We start from the raw sequence: 16,534 nt of genomic DNA, 5'->3' as shown, positions 1-16,534 counted from the left end.
ATTACTAGCAAGAGTGTTTTATTTTGTTCCATCGTTAATTTCTAAGATTCTTTTTGTTTTTTTTTTTTTTTTTTTTTGTTTATCAAACCTTTTTCGGCTGTGAGTAGCAGGAGCTTCCATTCTCCAAACTATCGTCAACCCCCTCCCCCCTTCCTTATTTAGTTAGGACCTGATAACCTGGTATTCCTCAAGCACCTGAAACTGGCAGCTATTCTCTTTGTGTCTGTGTGTTTGGGGAGCTCTGTGACCACAGCTTAAGCACCACTCAGCCTTCTAGTCACCTAAGCCTAACTAAAGCCAGCCAGCTCAAGCCTGGTCCAGCCCAGTCCAGCCTGCTCCGATCATCTGGACAGGGTAAGGTTTGGAGCACATTTACTCATTTGCGTACTCATTTTTTACAAGTTAAATTTTTTTCTGCAGAAAATGAAGTAGTTTTCTTTTTTCTTTTCCTCAGATACTCAGTTCTGTGTGGACGTGAGGAATATGACTGCTGAGACTCTTAACTTCGGCCCAGAATGGTAACTGATCTGATTTCTTTACATTATTTTACCACATTTTTAAAGTAGTACTGTATACAGGGAGAACTATCTCCTGAAGAAAATACATGTAATTGCTTTCATGGTGATTAGATGGACTTTTAGTTTAATGTGTGTTAGGATTTGACTGCAGTGTGTGTTTTACTTGCTTGTTCAGGAGCGTTTGACCTTATCACCTGGTCTTCATCAGCAGATGTTTTACTCAGTTATGATACTGTAGATGTTCAAATTGATATTATTGTGAGCATTTTTTTTTTTTTTTTTTACTTTTTCCCCATGTGATTTTAAGGAAATCTTGACATAAATTTACGCATTCTGTTATTTTGTCTGGACGGCCTTTTTGAATGTGTCCATTACATCTAATGGCATTTGCTTTATTAAAAATTGACATTTTTGATTTCTGATGGTGGAAGGAAAGGTCAGGAGGTTAATTAAAATCTGGTATTTACTGCAATCCACTGCATATTTGATAGAAATCTGGCCCTAAGATGCCTTGTCACAGACCAAATTAGGAACAATCCTCTGGGGACCAAGATTGTCCATCATAGATTTCATGGAACAAGACCTAGTCGAAACCCAGTATATGGCTGGACTGTGAATGGTCAGTGTGCAAATTGTTAAATTCAGAAGTCTATAAAGACAAGCAGACTATTCCATTCTTGGTGTGCGGTAGATTTTTAATGAGCGGCTGCTTAGAAAGAGTAATGGCCAATGGGGCAACTCCATGACTCGTCCCACAGTTTCACATTTATAGGGCTGGCCTCACCGATAGTTGATTAATCAATAAGCCATTTGACAGAGGATTAATTAGCAACTATTTTGATGACCAGTTAATTGAGTAATGTTTCATGCAAAAATGCCAAATATTTGCTGGGTCCAGCTTTTCAAATGCGAGGATTTTCTTGCTTTTCTTTGTCTCATATGATAGTAAACAAAATATCTTTTGGTTGTTTGAACAAAAGCTATTTGAAGACATCATCTTGGACTCTAACAAAAGGTGATTTTTCACTTTTTTCTGACATTTTATGAACAGTCATTAATCAAGAAAATAATGGGCAGATAAACTAATGATGAAAATAATTGTTAGTTTCATATTTTTGTAGTCTTCAGTTTGCTAGCACTCAATCTCTAACAGCCTGTGACTGCGGTGTGCATTCTTGGTGCAGTGCCAGCCTCGCAGAATATTTCTCTCTCTGCACATCTGCAGCTGCTTTCCTCTCAGTGGCCCTTCTAGCCCACTTTAATCCATGCACCCTTTTTAATACAGCTATATAGTGGCCAGTTCATGGGCTCACCATGCACAGCTGTATGGCCAGCATGTTTACAAGTCTTTTAATGCCTGTTAGCGTTACCAAATTATTTAGACCATTTAAGCTTTCGTTGGCAGTAAAGTCGGTGAAGATGTTAGTCGTGGTAGAATTCAAAGTGAAAACATTCTGCCTCACATTTTTGATTTATGTCACAGCTATTAGGCCAACCTTTGCTCTGTAAGACTCTCACAAAGGATTATGAATGTATAGATTTTTGTTTGGAAGATCTTTTAGATACCATGCTTGTTGGGGAGTGAAGCAGAATGTTCTAATGTAAATACAAGTGAAGTGAATACAAACATGCAGAGATATTTGTTATTATCTCACCCACTGGCATGCTTCCTCAGCTCTCTTATTATTCATATTAGTGGATGCTGCACTTATTTTTACCCTCTTTTGATATGCCATAAACTGGCCTTTCATGATGCTTTCCTTTTACCTCTTACATCCCACACCCACCTCCACACCTCTGAGAGTGCCATGTGGTTTTGATGTTGGGCTGTGACTCAATGGCACGTTTTGTAGAGGCATATGAATGCAGCCATTGTTAAACAGCAGGCCTTGCTAGTAATCGCTTTTTAAAATAAAATCTTGAGATTGGAAAGCTAATATATCATCTGTGTTGAGCCAAGTGTATTCAGGGGACCTGCGTAGGCGGATGGTTGACTTATTACCACAGAATATCTAGTAAATAATTTTTTTTCCCTGCTGCAAGATGGATGCCATGAGATTTTTTTTTCTCCAGTTCAGATTAATAGGAATTCTATCACGCTTACACAATATTCTGTGCCAACAGAGGGATTTACACCAAGTTATTTATAAGTGGTATTTCTACATTGAATGTCAGCTCCAGTCAGTAGACAGAAAAAAATACTACAAAGATGTGGCTTTAAAGGTTCAGTCAGTCATTTCCTGTTGAAACACTGACACGTGACCAGAAGCTTTTGGTTACTGGTTTATTTGATACTGTTAAAAATGTATACACAGTTACAGCTTTACAGTTGCATCAAACATTCCATCCAAGTCCTACCTTTCAAATTCAACACTGAGATATCTTGGTCTGTTTGAGATTCAAGAAGTATTGAGATTAAAAATGCATCCATAGTCTTAAAGATTCCTGAACTCTTGCTCATGCAGGCTCCGTGCACTGTCCAGTGGGGGGAGTGTGACGTCTCCCCCTCCTTCCCCCGCCATGCCAAAGTACAAGTTGGCCGAGTACCGCTACGGCCGAGAGGAGATGTTAGCACTTTATATCAAAGACAACAAGGTTAGTGGGAAAGCTCTACAAAGTATCTCTCAGGACTGTTTGACTCGCTGAATAAGAAAAATCGTCTTCAATTCTTTAGTAAAGTTGAGTAAGTTAAAAGGGATCAAGCACTTTTTAAACACCAGCACTTAAACTTCTATTGACTTTCCCATGCTCCAAAATAAAAACCTGTTTGTAGGTCAGTTGTTTTTCGAAGCCAAAATTGTTTTTGATAGATAGTAATGTCATCCTAAATGCCTATTATTATTATTATTATTATTATTATTATTATTGTTGTTGTTGTTTTTAGGTCCCAGAGGACATGCAGGATAAGGAGTTTGCTGCTATTCTGCAAGATGAGCCCATGCAGCCACTGGCACTGGTGCCTCTCACTGAGGAGGAGCAGGTCTGCCACAAACGCACATCCACAAATACACTGATACCTTCAAATGTTGAACTCTTTTGGCTCGTCATGCCATATCCCATTGCGATACGACCTCAGTTTCAAAGCGAGCAGTTCTGTTAGTTGACAAATGTGGCTGTGAGTTCACATTCCTCACATTCCTCCCTTGTGCTCTTTCCATTCTCTCTCTGCAGAGGAACTTCTCCATGTCTGTGAACAGTGTGGCGGTGCTGAGGCTCATGGGAAAAGGGGTGGGCGGGGCTGCCCCAGCTGGAGTGGTCAGAGGACGAGGGGCCACGCGAGGTGGTCGAGGTAAAAACTAAGGGCAAAAAAACCCTCCCAGACACCCATTAGAAGAGAAACTGCATTGATTCAGCCTAAGTGCACTCATGAATCCACAACCACTTGTGCTCTATCTAACATGAGTCCAACAGCAACAGAAATGCTGCCCAAAACCCTTGGCTGAAACTACAATGGCTGTTATCCAGGGAAAGTAAAACAGTTTATTCAAGCCAACCACTGAAGTGTTTATTTCCCCCTTTTCTTCCACCATCTTGATGCAGCACACTTCCTCTTGGCCTGTCTAAATAGTCCTTCTTTTGTCCAGCCACACCTGTCTAAAGCCACAGGGCTGATGAAATCACCTTGTGCACACACACCACTCTGTGCATATAAAAGGCCAATGTAAACACTAGCCGTCCGGTTCAGGACATCCAAGGAAACCACTTGAAAGAATGATGCTGTGTGGGTTTCATATTTTATGTGCTTGTGTGTGGCTGTTTGCAGCTTGAAAGAAATGCAAGCTAATTAAATATAGGTACAGGGCTTGTTAAGTTATAAAAGTGTTTGTTCAATTATTAAAAAAAAAAGTTTTAAATATTAGGTTGATTTAAAAGAGAGGAGCACATCTGACTGTAGCGAGTGAGTGAAACAATCCCAACTGGCTTATCACAAGTTCTCTCATTCAGATGATGATGATAATAAATATAAACACCCTCTTCTTTGTGTGTATATAATCAGGACGAGGTCGTGGTGAAGGTGGATTCTACCAAAGAAGTATTGAAGAAGCGGAGGTGGGTTTCGGACGCAGCGTCCGAGAGATACACCGCAGCCAGAGCTGGGATGACCGGTAAGAAAAACCCAGCAAACACTACTTGAAGTCCTATAAATGATGTCTCCAGGGGGCTTATATTGCTTATATAAGGCATATATTGCAAATTTCTTAAAGATAAAAATGACCTATTTTTTTGCGATTGTTTGGTTTCTCACCCCCCTTCCTCAGGGGTGAGCGTCGATTTGAGAAGCCGCTGCGGCGGGAGGTGGGGCGTCCTGGCTTTGAAGAGACTGTGGGTCCCGTGGTTCCAGGAAGGAAGGAGTACACAAGGGCTGACAGCGATAACTGGCGCATCCTCCGGGAGGAGCAGGAGGAGGAGGAGGGGGTGGAGCCGGGCACTAACTGGAGACTTGCTGGAGCCCGCAGGGATGGTACGATAAACACAAACATTTATTTATTTATTGCAGTGCTGCCTCAAACTCTTGTTTATGTTTAAAATGAAAGCTGTACACAAGAAAAAGCAAAGGCATCATAATTTATTTTTGTTTTAAAATGCATGTGGCAGTCCAAACACTCTTGATATGGTTTTGTTCACCAGTATGGAGGCAAAGGGTTTATTAAACTGGTGGTTTCAGGGGTTTAACGTAGGGCTGGGCAATATATCAATATTATATCGATATTGTGATATGAGACTAGATATTGTCTTAAATATACTGGATATTGTAATAATTCATTACATTTATATAGCGCTTTATCATAGACACTCAAAACGCTTTGGGGGGGGGACTACTTTCTAACATCACCAATGTGTAGCGCCCACCTGGGTAATGCACGGCAGCCTTACGACGCCAGACGCTCACCACACATTAGCTTGGTGTAATATGAAACAAGTGTTGTCTTTCTTGGTTTTACAAGCTGCATTACAGTAAAATGTCATTTTGTAAACTTTCCAGACTGTTCTAGCTGTTCTATTATTTTCCTTCACCCACATAGTCATTAAATCCACGTTAACTGATGATTATATATCTAAAATCTCATTGTAAAACAATTTTGTGAAAGCACCAAATGTCAACCCCAACAATATCGCCGCAATATCTATATTGAGGTATATATAGGTATATATATATATCACAATATATCAAAAATATTGTGATATTTTATTTATTTTCCGTATTGCCCAGCCCTAGTTTAGTTTACTCTTAGTTTTAGTTTGCTGCTAATTTCAGTGCAATTGCTTTGTCAAAAGACTCATTGACTCAGCTGAAATGCAGCTAAACTCAAAGTCACATTTTTCCAGTTCAGTTCTTGACTAAGTGCTTACTTACCTACTTAAGTATGTAATGGGTATATTACATATCATTATATCGTACGATTTAAGATTTGTCGTTACTGTAAATCAGTAATACACTGTGGCTTTAGGGAATTAAAAAGGTGGATGTGACCATTCAAATTAGAGTAATGACACACTGTGTTGGTTCACACTTAAGAGTAGGCCTCAGTCCTTACTCCATACAATCGAAGATCAGTTGTGACAATGTGTGCAGCAGGTTTAACTTAAACAGAAGCTATAGTGACATCTAGTGGCAGTTGGTGATTTCTAAAAGACACAGTAGGGTTTTACTGGGCTGAAACAGAGCTGCACTACGACAGGTGGGGTATAAGACCCCCAAGTCATGACTACATGATTGTCTGGGCAACCGCTGTAACTTGGCAATGCGTTACTCCTATGAAACCTTGTCACTGTATATTTTTGGTAAGTAGGAACCTACTCTGTTTCATTGATCTTTTCCTGACTTGCTTATGACAGTATCCTCACTGATGGCGGTCAACTCTTTGTCAGATGGTGGTCCTCGCTCAGCAGGCTGGCGAGAGCATACTGGTCCAGGGGAGAGTCGTCGTCGGAAGTTTGATTTCGATTTCCGGGACTCCGAGGGTCATGGTGGTGGCCGCCGGCGTGCAGGCAGTGAGGGACAAGAGGATGACAGGGATGGCCTGCCAGAGTGGTGTACAGACGAGGAGGACGGGGAGATGGGCACGTTTGACTCCTCTGGAGCTTTCATGACTATGAAGGTGTGTTTTTCAATTATTTTCAACCCCTGGTATTATAAACATATTCACAATAGCAGACTCTGTGAGTGAAGTTCTTGTTTTAGTAAAGTCTTTACACAGGATCATCTTGTGTTTCAGCCAGTATATTTATTTTATTGTCAGCCCTCATAAATGTCAGGATTTTTAACACTCTTTCGTTTCCTCTACTTCTCTTGGTCGTTTTCTGTCAGAAGGGTGGCAAGGAGACAATCCTGGAGGACGAGTTTGAGTTTAAGGGGATAGAGGAGGAAGAAGAAGAGGAGAACTTCGCTGACATTGAGAGGAACAGTGCTGAAGGAGACAAAGACAATGGTGAGGAGAGACTTCATCTTTTCTTTAAAGTATGGTTTTAGAATGTTTTTGGAATACATAGGGTTTTCTATGCCAGCCTTATTGTTGCATACATGTTCAATGATCAATTGATTTAAAAGCAAAATTGGAATGTTAATAAAACGTGAGGAAATAGATCATAAATGCATCGTAAATGTGCACAACAGCATATTGTTTGCACTTTGTCCATACAGTTTTTTTTTCTAGTTGATCACAAGCCCAGCATCAATAACTATTGATTTTGGCATTTCACTTAATGTTTTTTTTTTTTCTTCTTCCTTTCCTCCGCTCTCACCTCACAGAGAGTAAAGAATGTGGCTCTGCAGTAGGGGAAGGCGAGACAAAACCAGCGTCACCTTCCTCCTCTCCTCCAGCTCTCCAAAACTGTACACCTCCAACTCTGGAGCCTCGGTCCAGCAACGCTGGCCCAGCGGTGGACAATTCTCAGCTAAACAACAGCCACCCTGTCAAGGCCAGCAGCATGCCCAGTGAAGGTACGCCTTATTCCATGTTTTTGTGTGTAAGTAGACATGTGTACGACAAAAACTGATTTAATTAGCAACGTTACTATGCTTTTCATTGAGCAATGAGTTTGAATTAAGTAGCAAACTACATACCTGCAAACTAGTCGCTTTTTGGCGAAAATCGCCATTTTGAATGGGAAAATGTCATCCACATGAATTGTGTAGATCCTAAGAGTTTTTATTTGGGGGGCGAGTTGTCCAAGACCCGGTGATAATACGGCACCGGTGCCTTAACGACAGTTATCTACCAGACCGATTAGCAACGTGGATTTCGACATTAGAGGCAACAGAAACCTCACCTTTTTCAGCCCTTTTGAGTTTGCAGTTAAGAAACTAAAGGCATCAGTGTTTGTCACATGCTTGCAGGAAGGCCACCATTAGTCATACCCTGCTTTTTTTTCAAATTATTGCCAGTGTCAAGGTTTCAACCATTAAACAGCCAAATAGCATTTTTTCACTTTCTGTCAGTGGATCAGTTTAAAAAAATTTTTTTTGAAATTGAGAAATAGATTTCATAGAAATATGGGCTTGTGCTTTATTTATTTTTTAATAGAAGCACAGGAGCAACCAGTACTATATCTGATTGTTATAAAGTAATAGAGTTTGCATGTTCTCCCCATGTTTTTTGTGGGTTTCCTCCGGGTGCTCCGGTTTCCCCCACCATCAAAAAACATGTACTAGGTTCTCCAGTCAGTGCCCTTGATCAAGGCACTGACTCAGCTCTGGAGTTGGTCCCTGGGCACTGTAAATGGCTGCCCACTGCTCCCTTGAGGGATGGGTTAAATGCAGAGAATGAATTTCGCTACATGTATGTGTATGTGACAGTAAAGTACCTTTTTCTTGCATTCAGCCAATCTCTTTTAGTCTCACGAGTGTGTAGGAGGAAACTAGTGACGTTGATGTTTTGTTTTGATATATAATCTGTTTACCCGAGTCACTTAATATCTTGTTTACTGGCCCCGCTGTTCCTGCTGTATCTGATACAGAGCCAGTAGGTGGCTCTACCCGCCACATCCAGCATCACCATCCCATAAATAGAAACACTAAAAATAGGGCCCATTGTTTTACTAACGTTTCTTGTTGTTTTTGTGTCAGACATGGCTCCGATAGGGGGCTCCAAGGCCCAGCTGAGCCCTAGCGCCCCCACCTCTTCCAGTCTGCCTCCCCCACCCCCTTCCTCTGTTGCTCCTCTCCACCCTCCACCTGGAGGAGACGCAGAGGATGACGAGGGCATGAAGCACCTGCAGCAGGTAGGAACAACAGGAGGCCCAGTTCAAGCAGCGGTCTCAGAAACGTAATCTAACTGTAACAGGAAGCACATTTAACTCTAATCAACTAATGATTATTTTGCTACAGGATATTCTAGAGTCACTACTGTGAATAAAACAGAATCTATGAAATGTACCCCCATTTTTTATTTCTTTTATTTGGATCATATCCGTCATGGCAGATCCACCTGATGGTTAAGCTGAATTAAAAGACCCAAGCTAAATGCTCTGTCCACAAGTGAACTTGCCAGGATGTGCTGGTGTATTGACAGCCTGTGTGTGTGCGTGTAGGAGGCAGAGAGGATGGTGGCATCACTGCAGGACACTTCTTTGGAGGAGGAGTGTTTCACCCAGGCGCTGCAGCAGCAGGAGAGCAGGAACACAGCAGCTGCTCTGCCACTGTCTCATGAGGCCGCCATGAAGTGGTTCTACAAGGACCCACAGGGAGAGATCCAGGGTATACTCGCACACCGTGGCATTTACTGTTGGTCTTACACTCATACATGCAAGCACAGCATATTGATTCATAAATATGTCTATCCCACCCGCTACCAGGTCCATTCACCACAGTGGAGATGTGCGAGTGGTTCCAGGCTGGCTACTTCACCATGACCCTTCTGGTGAAGCGGGGCTGCGACGAGGGCTTCCAACCCCTTGGCGACGTCATCAAGATGTGGGGCCGCGTGCCCTTCGCCCCAGGGCCCTCCCCGCCGCCCCTGCTGGTGAGACAGCCACCAACAACGCAGCGCCCGCAGCCCACCCGAGGGCCCGCCGGGACTGTGAGTCAGAGCTCAGCCAACGTAGAGGATGGGGAGGGGAGGATGCAGAGGAGAGGGAAGATTGATAGACAGGTTACGGTAAAAGACCAATGATTCATTCAAATTCAATTTAACATGCAAGATTTCTGAAAATTGACCCCACCTGATTTTGAGACATGTCATTTTATTGTGTTACAGTTAGTATATTATAATAATATCTATCTTCATTTATCAATATTTACACCACAGTCATGAAACCATATAATGCAGTGGCCCTCCAGTAAAAGTGACTGGTTGCATGAAAGCTTCAAAAAAAGTGGAGCAGAACAGGGCAGGTTCCATACCTGTATTTAATGCTGTAATGTAACACTACAGATATTGTCATGTGTTCCTGATTACCTATGAACGTGACACAGTTGAGATGTTTTTGCATCTATAACAGCATGTTACATTTTACATAATCTTATGGGAATGCACAATTCCTGTATGGTTCATTTGTAACAAATCTTTCTTCATCTTGTCTTTCTTAGCATTATCCCACAACATATGGATAGCTGTGTTTTGGTGTTTTGTGTTTGCGTTGTATTGACTTGTGATCGCTGTCTTCTTTTCAGGGAAACCTGGACCAGGACCGACTGAAAAAGCAACAGGAGCTGGCGGCAGCAGCTCTTTATCAGCAGCTCCAACAGCAGCAGCTATTCCAGCTCATTAACAGGTCGGCCTATGGGGGGGATATAGGTTTCACCTTACATGTCTGGACTACTGTACATTCATTTGTGTTTGAGACCTAGTTTCTGTCATTTTACAGAGGAGATGTTGACTTCGGACTTTACTTTCAGTGTTTGACTTTGCTTTGCTTGTTCCAGGTGCAGTGAGCAGGGTATGATGCCTTCGATGAACAGGTCGATGTCAGTGCCAGATACAGGGTCCATGTGGGACATGCATACCTCAGCTTCACAGCCGTCAGGTACATTCTAGACTGCACCTGGATGTGTACACAATGACAACACATGTCTGTACCTTTTTTATATGATGCTGAAATAACCCAATTTTATTTCCATGTAGGCGGTGAAGCCAGTCTTTGGGACATAACAATGAATCCTTCTACTCAGGGTCCAACTCTCGAACAGCTTCAAAAGGTGGGTTCAGTTGTGAGACTTCTGCTTAGAAGGCCAAATTACATCTACATTTTGCTAAGTTTCTTTTTAGGTTATATGTACATGTCCTCACTGTCGCATTGCTGTTTAATTGCTAGCTGGACACGTTGCTAGCAATGCTAGCAGGCACAATAACCGTAATCAAAAGGGGTCAGATGTAAAACCAAGATAGAGTAAAACCTTTTTTGTTGCTTATTCTAATCTAAGCGTATGCCTTTCGTTTGACTCCTGATGTTTTCCCTCCAGCTCCAGCAGGAGAGGCGAGACGCTGAACTCAGGGCAAAGCGCGAGGAGGAGGAGCAGCGTAAGAGGAGGGAGGAGAAGAGGAGGCAACAGGAGGAGCAAAAGAGGAGGGATGAGGAGGAGCTCTTCAGACGCAAGCAGGTGAGTTGAAGAGTGATGTATATTTCCCTTTCACAAATATTAACAGTTTTTTTCAGATTTTGTAAACTGAAAATCGAAATGTCTTATTTTATTTATTTTTTTTAACAAGAAATGTTTGGTTTTTTTATGTTACAGGCTTGGCTCATAAAAACTGCAAAACATTTTAAACAAAATTGTCTTTTAATTTTTGAGTTAATGTCATCAAGTTAGAGAACACTATTGGTTATCATATGAAATATAACTTGATTATCACATGGTTCAGTTCAAAGATGAAATGCAATAAGAATGGCTGTTAGGTGGCTTTAAACGGTTTTCACAGAGTAATAAATTACCGCTTTAAAGTGCTGACCTCTGTCGTATCTTCCTTTTAGTGTCGTCAGCAGCAGGAACTGATCATGAAGTTGCTGCAGCAGGCCCCCCAGCAGCAGGGTCCTGGGGCAAGCGGCTCAGGCTGGAGCGGGGCTCCCTCCTCTGGGCTATCCAAATCAGGAAAGCCCCCGGCTCTGGCTCTGCTGGAAATGCAGCAGGAGGCAGAGAGGCTCCTGAAGCAGCAGCAGCAACAGAGACAGCAGCAGAGAGACCGCGTGAGTTTCAGCAATGAAAGTCCTCCCATTGTAGAGTATGCCAATAGGAAATTATTACAATTTGTTAAAAATGATTTCTCTATCTGATTCCAGCACTCCGGCATGTCAATGGGGAGCTCCTCCATGGGAGGGCAGTGGGTGGATGGTGTTGGTATGTGGGGTGGGCCTGGAGGTATGGAGGGTAAGGGCGGCAGTGGAAGCTCTTCAGGCAGCATGGGCATGTGGGACGAGGCTGTGAAGAACCAAACCGGCCTGCGTGGCAACAGCAACAACAACATGGGCTTGAAGAACAGCCGCAGCAGCCCTTCACTCAGGTACATGAGGCCAGATTCAATAAACTAGTTATTTATGCACGCCAAAGGAATAAGTGATAGCCTGTTAAAATACTCTACCCCCCCCCCACACACTTCTGTGGTAGATAGTACTGTGATATTCATTTGTGTGTGTGAATTTTAGTTGATAAACATAATCAATGGGCACTGAACCCTGTATGTCATCTGCAGTGATCAGTACATGATGCGTCGTAAGCGGACGGAAGAGGAGGAGAAGCTGCTGAAGCTGCTGCAGGGCATGAAGCCTCAGGACGGCTTCACTACCTGGTGTGAACAGATGCTGCACGCTCTCAACACCTCTGCCAACAACTCCTCGTCCTCTCTGGATGGTAGGCTGCTCAGCTTTGATGTGTTTAGCAATGTCAAGGGTAATGAAAATGAACCCTACACTTGGAAAGCTGATTGCTATGTGTTAAAAATGCAACACATTGAGGTACTTACTAGTAATTACTTAATTATTTCAACTTTGTCTTTATTAAGTTGCCACAATTGTGGCATACCTGAAGGAGGTGGAGTCTCCCTATGCAGTACTGGACTTCATCCGGTCCTATCTAGGGGACACAGTGGAAGCCAAAGAGTTCGCCAAACAGTTTCTGGAGCGACGTGCCAAACAGAAAGCCAACCAACAGAGACAGCAGCAGCAGCAGGTAGGCCTGAGAACAGCATTTACCAAAAACATCAACTGTTGGATACAGTCCTTGCTGCCCAAACATGTTAAGTGTACATACTTGCATTAACAAAATGTACTTAAAATCATTACAAATTTTAATAAACCATGACTAGGAAGTGCTGTATACCCAGTACGTACTGACTAAATAAAGAGAGAAGAGCATATGCATACTTGTGAATACTGTTTTTTATATTAAGGTCAGGCTTGTAAACACCATGATGTACTGTATGCTTAATATAATATTAACAGGCTACATGAAATAAAATGGCTATAAAAGAAGCCTTTGAAGTTTATTTCATTGCGACCATTGTAAATTTCTCCTCTTCTCCTTTTTATATATCCCAGTTATCAAAGGAAGTGGCTGGATTGAACATGAACTTCCCTCTGCAGGTACGTAAATATAGATTTTGTTCTGTACATGCAAACACTGATGGAGCTGAGTTGTTAGTGGGAACCACAGTGACGTTGATGTGTGTTTTTGTGTCTCCCGCTGCTACGACAGCCCTCCGATTTCCAAAGATTTTCTTTTAACTAACTATGAACTCTGAATCTCAAAACTGGGCCAGGAAAGATCAAATGTCTAAAGACAACTCCACATTTGTTTTATATATTTTTTATCATTTATCCTTCAAAGCACCTGGGAGAACTCCCAAAAAGCACACATTCCAACAAAACATTAGTCATAAGTGCAAGACTCCAATTTAAGGCAACAATCCATTTCTTTGAAAATATTAAAGCAATAGCCGTTATCAAAGGCTGTGGCAAGAAATGAGGGAAAAGACTGACTCCAAGATTGAAAGTTATGATGCAAATGGATGCATTTTACATTTTGTCATAGCTGATTTTTTAATAAATTTTTTTTAAAACACTGGTAGAGCCGTCACAATGTCAGAACTAGCATTTGTATGATTGTCTTTTCTTTTTTTTTTTACATTTTCCTTTTCTTCTCTTTTTAGGACTCAATGCGAGGTATGAATCCAAGCACCCTGCAGTCCATGTTTCAAGCTAACCACATGGGCAAGGCTGGTCTCTATGACAACCAGGGGGGAAAGATGAAGAAGAAACAGCCCATGATGCTGCACTCTGACCCCAGCATCTTAGGTATGTGACCTCACCAGCATGTAATGTTTCTTCCTTTTGACATCATTTATCTGTAACCGGTCAGAATCAATAAATAGCTTGCTTTAAAGGTATAGTGGAGGATTTTCACGAATTTTAGGAAAGAACCGCCCTCTGTACTTTTTGAAAAAATGCACATGCACAACATAGGGCTGGGCGATATGGACCAAAAGTCATATCCCGATATATTTTGGCTGAATATCGATATACGATATATATCCCGATATTTTTTTCCGCAGAGTGAGAGCAGTTCAGTCAAAGCCAAATATGACATGTCACAAGTAGTTTCATAGAAACCGGTTATTTCAGTGAACAGTTGCAAAATCAAATGAATAAATAATAAACAGGTTTCTTCACCTTGTTCATGATTAAATGCTCAGCTGTTCAAATAATATAATGTAAACATAAATACTGTATAACAACAGGAGTACCTTTTTTTTTTTTTTTATAAATCAAAGCTCCATAAGGTGCACATTTAAATAAAAAAAATATCTTAAATAAAAAGCCTATAAAATAAAAGAGACCAATCCAAAAGGAGTCAGGAGCTTCATTGGAGCAAGGATCAGATTTGAACTATAGAACAGTTACAACAGTCTGGTAAGTTCAGAAAAGTAAATCACTTTACTGTAATGCAGCCTTTAAAACCAGGAAAAATATTACGATATCCAAAATCTAAGACGATATCTAGTCTCATCTCACGATATTGATATAATATCGATATATCGCCCAGCCCTAGCGCAACACTCTGACTGCTCCCGAGAGGGAACGCCTATTAAACGTGTGCACGAGAGTGCACTGTTTACAAGTTGCTGTCGGCATGGCTCATACAAGCCTACTTTCCAAAAGAAGATTTGCACTTTTTCACAAATTGAGATGTTTACCGTGTGTGCGTGACTTGTGCCAGGGCTAGCATCGCTAATCATAGCTTACATCAATTTTTACTAGCAGTGATTTTAAATGGATTTCTCCAAATAGCATGCCAAACTTTACCTGTGGAGTAGAAACTTCACGACTGAGGCATCAGTGGGAAGCCCAACCTGTGCTTTTAGCGCACGCCAGCGTGTGAAATATTCTTCCAAAAGCTTCAATGAATGGCTGAAACCGTAGCTCAAGCTCACCACACATATACACCTGAAAGCTAGGGACGTGCACGTACGACGGCCTTACGTAAACATATCACCAGAATGATTGACAACCAGGAGGACCAATAGTCTTGATGATCCACCCGGAAAAAGAAAATCCTCCACTATACCTTTAAGTCTCTTGACCCCAGATTAGCATTGTGATAATACAGAACACAACCTGTCAACAAATAACACCAGCCACACACTCGTGCATCAAAGTTAGAGTTAATACACAAAGCGAGCCTAAATGTATTTAGTGTCTGGAAACAAATTGAGTTTAACAAAAGCGACAAAGGAAGACGCCCAACTTTCTAAAGCACCAGCATAAAGTATCGTGTCTTCTTGATGACTTGTTTGCACCCACTCCAGGTGGGTAGGATGTGCTCGTAGGGTTGGCTTATGTCTGAAGTTTATTTATGTACCCATAAGCTGTTGGGAGCGTAAACCCAGCGATATTCTGGGATATGGCTCACTGTCAAAGTAGATGTAAACAGGTGGTCAAACAAATGTGATAAAGGTAATAATAGATATTGTAATCTGTGTAGTTTCAGCCTTTAATATTATTTTTTTATTGGCAAGTATAGTTCTGTAGAAAGAAAATAGTTCCTACATGAAACTGCACACAACCAGGTCTGTAGATTATCTTCAGTAACCGGGTCATGATGTCGTGAAAGAGACATTAGTCATATAAGAGGGACATCTCTGCGGCCGGTATCTCCAACACTGGGCAACTTGCCAAAACAATCTAAATTGATAATTGATAAATAATGCTACAGGTAAGAGTAAAATGATGTATGTTTTTTATTTTGGGGTGAACTGTCCCTTTTTAACCTTTCCAGAACAGAGTGCGCTTCTGATCAAATTATTTCCGGCTCGCATTTAAACTATATCCCTGCCAGCCCCCTTCTAATTCGCCCATGTCCCATCCTCCTCTGATCTTACTCTGCTCTTGTCTGTGCCATCTTTGCCCACCCCCCTCCTCCCTGCAGGGTACTCATTCCACAACACGGGCGAGTGTCTGAGCCTGAATGAGATGGAGATGGAGGATTACTGATGTGACGCAGCGCAGCAGCAATAGCTACCTGAGGCCTTCTGTCTTTTAATCAGACAAACCTGATAACGAATGTGCACTGCTGGGGGTACTGGGGGTGGGGGTGGGGGGCGGGGTGATAGGAAGGGAGCAAGTGTGTGGGGAGGTGCAGGGTGGAGGCGCCTGGATCTGCTCCTTGCTTCCCTCTGGCAAGAAAAAAAGGGCTCCCTGCTGCACCAGTTGATCACTTGAGCAGGGGTGAGGAGGGGTGATGTTAAAAGTATGTTGGGTATCCTCTGGCACTCAAAAGATTTAAGCACCTTATACTGAACTAATGCACTTTATTGAGATGGGATTTGAATAGTTTTTTTTTCTTTGTGTGTGTGTGAGTGTGTGTGTGTGTGTGTTGGGAATCAGTGCACATACGGTATGTGTACATACACATTATCTGTGTGGCTGGCATCAGAACTGGAAGGGGTCGGTGAAACAGTCGGTGGGTGAATGGTTTTCAAAGTCAGGGGGACCTTTTAGTTGAAACCTTATCAGAGAGCAAATCCTTTCTCAAAAGACAAACACTGTTGATATTTCTCTTGTTTAGCATTTTTTTACGTTTATAT

General features: G+C 41.9%; 1 protein-coding gene across 5 annotated transcripts; it reads left to right on the top strand.

Annotated features, from left to right (window-relative positions):
- Positions 1-12: 12 nt before the first annotated feature.
- gigyf1a (GRB10 interacting GYF protein 1a) lies at positions 13-16,030 on the top strand. Of its 5 annotated transcripts, none has more exons than XM_028564054.1 (24): positions 13-354; positions 455-518; positions 2,984-3,113; positions 3,403-3,498; positions 3,690-3,807; positions 4,516-4,624; positions 4,778-4,980; positions 6,390-6,619; positions 6,829-6,949; positions 7,270-7,461; positions 8,587-8,741; positions 9,051-9,216; positions 9,315-9,616; positions 10,132-10,232; positions 10,384-10,484; positions 10,583-10,656; positions 10,921-11,058; positions 11,430-11,642; positions 11,736-11,956; positions 12,146-12,303; positions 12,455-12,621; positions 12,990-13,034; positions 13,601-13,745; positions 15,877-16,030. In XM_028564054.1, the coding sequence occupies exons 2-24, from the start codon at positions 484-486 to the stop codon at positions 15,939-15,941; spliced, it is 3,285 nt and encodes a 1,094-aa protein (XP_028419855.1). In that variant the 5' UTR covers positions 13-354; positions 455-483; the 3' UTR covers positions 15,942-16,030. The 5 variants fall into 5 exon arrangements, with proteins under 5 accessions (XP_028419855.1, XP_028419854.1, XP_028419857.1 ...); XM_028564053.1 differs by having other exon boundaries at positions 6,357-6,619; positions 6,832-6,949; XM_028564056.1 differs by having other exon boundaries at positions 6,357-6,619; positions 9,315-9,481.
- Positions 16,031-16,534: the final 504 nt, after the last annotated feature.

Source organism: Perca flavescens, chromosome 19 (assembly GCF_004354835.1).
Source record: "Perca flavescens isolate YP-PL-M2 chromosome 19, PFLA_1.0, whole genome shotgun sequence".
Taxonomy (NCBI): Eukaryota; Metazoa; Chordata; class Actinopteri; order Perciformes; family Percidae; genus Perca; species Perca flavescens.
The sequence above is the reverse complement of the archived record's forward strand: the minus strand, read 5'-3'. Positions and strand labels throughout refer to the sequence as shown.